Source organism: Propithecus coquereli, unplaced genomic scaffold (assembly GCF_000956105.1).
Source record: "Propithecus coquereli isolate 6110/MARCELLA unplaced genomic scaffold, Pcoq_1.0 Scaffold23, whole genome shotgun sequence".
NCBI lineage: Eukaryota > Metazoa > Chordata > Mammalia > Primates > Indriidae > Propithecus > Propithecus coquereli.
The window spans coordinates 5,573,951-5,576,468 of NW_012147841.1; the positions used below are offsets into that span (position 1 = coordinate 5,573,951).

Sequence of the window (2,518 nt, forward strand, 5' to 3'; positions counted from 1 at the left end):
GATACCCTTTAGTGGCCCTAGCAATAACATTTATCAGCAGTACTTTTGCATGTAAAGCCCAAAGAAGCTAGGAGTTGCAAATAGTACCCTAAGTGGCCTAACTTTATACTGTAGTAAGCAATGACTTAATGCCCTGGAGACAAACTTGCTTTGTTTTGCAAAGAATTACCCCCCATAAACAGAGCTTCCTATTGACATGAAAATTTCAACCTAAGCACCATATTTTCTGGGAGTTCTTTGTTTCTGGAGAGAAATTAAGAGCACATTTTCAACTACATTTTAACAGCTTCACATTAAAAAGAGAAAATGCATAAGAAATTTAAAATTTTGAAATAAAAAATTATTTTGCTCTTTCTTGGGCCATCTCAGTAGTTAGAGGAGATGCATGATTTAGCTGTGTATTAAAGCACCTTTAGAAAGCCACAGTTCAGTCTTATCTGTTTTCTTTAATAATTTGTATGAAAAAAGATGAAACCCGTAGAAAACACATGGATTGTGTCTGGTTTCAATTTTGCTTCATCTATAAAAAGTCAACACTTCCTGTGAGCATTATCAGACAAAACAAATAGAGTATCAAAGACAATTATTTTATTAACTTGGAAAAGAACAAACCATAATTGAGCATATCTGCAGGTTTTGGCAAACACTAATGAATGTTGGTCTTTTCTCTGCATGCATTTTTTGAGCAAGACATACCTTTTAAGGCCAATTTTAAGTCAAAATTCATTTAGAGGTGGATCCCCGCGGCCCCTCCTCCCCGGAGCGGCCCACTTTTCCCATGCGAGCTGCTTCTGCCGCTCTGGCTGCCCGCGGGAAACATGGCGTCTGCCCTGGAGCAGTTCGTGAACAGTGTCCGACAGCTCTCAGCTCAAGGGCAAATGACACAGCTCTGTGAACTGATCAACAAGAGTGGGGAACTCCTTGCAAAGAACTTATCCCATCTGGACACTGTGCTTGGGGCTCTGGATGTACAAGAACACTCCTTGGGCGTCCTTGCTGTCTTGTTTGTGAAGTTTTCTATGCCCAGTGTTCCCGACTTCGAAACATTATTCTCACAGGTTCAGCTCTTCATCAGTACTTGTAATGGGGAGCACATTCGATATGCAACAGACACTTTTGCTGGGCTTTGCCATCAGCTAACAAATGCACTTGTGAAAAGAAAACAGCCCCTGCGAGGAATTGGCATCCTTAAGCAAGCCATAGACAAGATGCAGATGAATACAAACCAGCTGACCTCCATACATGCCGATCTCTGCCAGCTTTCTTTGCTGGCAAAATGCTTTAAACCTGCCCTTCCATATCTTGATGTGGACATGATGGACATCTGTAAAGAAAATGGGGCCTATGATGCAAAGCACTTTTTATGTTACTATTATTATGGAGGGATGATCTATACTGGGCTGAAGAACTTTGAAAGAGCACTCTACTTTTATGAACAGGCTATAACTATTCCTGCCATGGCAGTCAGTCATATCATGTTGGAATCATACAAAAAGTATCTTTTAGTGTCTTTGATATTACTGGGCAAAGTACAACAGCTACCAAAATATACATCTCAAATTGTGGGTAGATTCATTAAGCCTCTTAGCAATGCATACCACAAGTTAGCACAAGTTTACTCAACCAATAACCCCTCAGAACTCTGAAACCTGGTGAACAAGCACAGTGAAACTTTCACTCGTGATAACAACATGGGACTGGTGAAGCAATGCTTGTCATCTCTTCATAAGAAGAAAATTCAGAAGCTAACAAAGACCTTTTTAACACTATCATTACAAGATATGGCAAGTCATGTGCAGTTATCTGGACCTCAAGAGGCAGAAAAATATGTTCTACACATGATAGAAGATGACGAGATTTTTGCAAGTATTAATCAGAAGGATGGTATGGTCAGTTTCCATGATAACCCTGAAAAATATAATAACCCAGCTATGCTTCATAACATTGATCAGGAGATGCTGAAGTGCATAGAATCAGACTATAGACAGAGATTTAGCCAAATCTGAAATACATTATTATTGAAATTAATGATAATAGAAAAATAAATGTTAAGTTGTCATTGTGGTAACTTTCCAAAATGGTGAATTATTAGCTATAAACATTTGCTGCTTTGGCAAGTTAGACATGTTATTTATAAAGAGAGATACTGACTTGTTAAGTATGGGATTGATTCGTGTCTTATAAATATTTACCAAATATATCCATTTCTAAGCAATTTTTTTCATTAGTAGAACAAGACTGAAATTATTCTTTAATCATAGTTTTTTATGATGTTGACTCTTCCCCTTTTTTAAATAAGAAAGACTATTATGCTTTACTCAAACTTGAAAAATTGATCAGCTGGGTGTCAATTTTGCATGATCAGAAAATGAGATAAGCTCCAAAATTTTGAAATATTCTGGCAAAAATGAAGCTGGAGATTTTTTTTTTTTTGATTGGAAAAATTCATCATACATTACAACTTGGTTAATATTCACCAAAACATATGATAGGAAATGTTTCAGTTGTTTTCTCCAGA

At 37.3% G+C, this 2,518-nt stretch overlaps 2 protein-coding genes across 2 annotated transcripts in view; both read left to right on the forward strand.

Annotated features, from left to right (window-relative positions):
- The window catches only part of ANGPT1 (angiopoietin 1), a 307,389-nt gene that overhangs the window by 255,747 nt on the left and 49,124 nt on the right, over positions 1-2,518 (forward strand). The gene's annotated exons all lie outside the window — the stretch shown is intronic.
- Positions 737-2,006, forward strand: LOC105811156 (COP9 signalosome complex subunit 3-like). The gene is given in 1 exon segment (XM_012645292.1): positions 737-2,006. A coding segment is annotated over 1 exon segment (1,188 nt). The 5' UTR covers positions 737-818.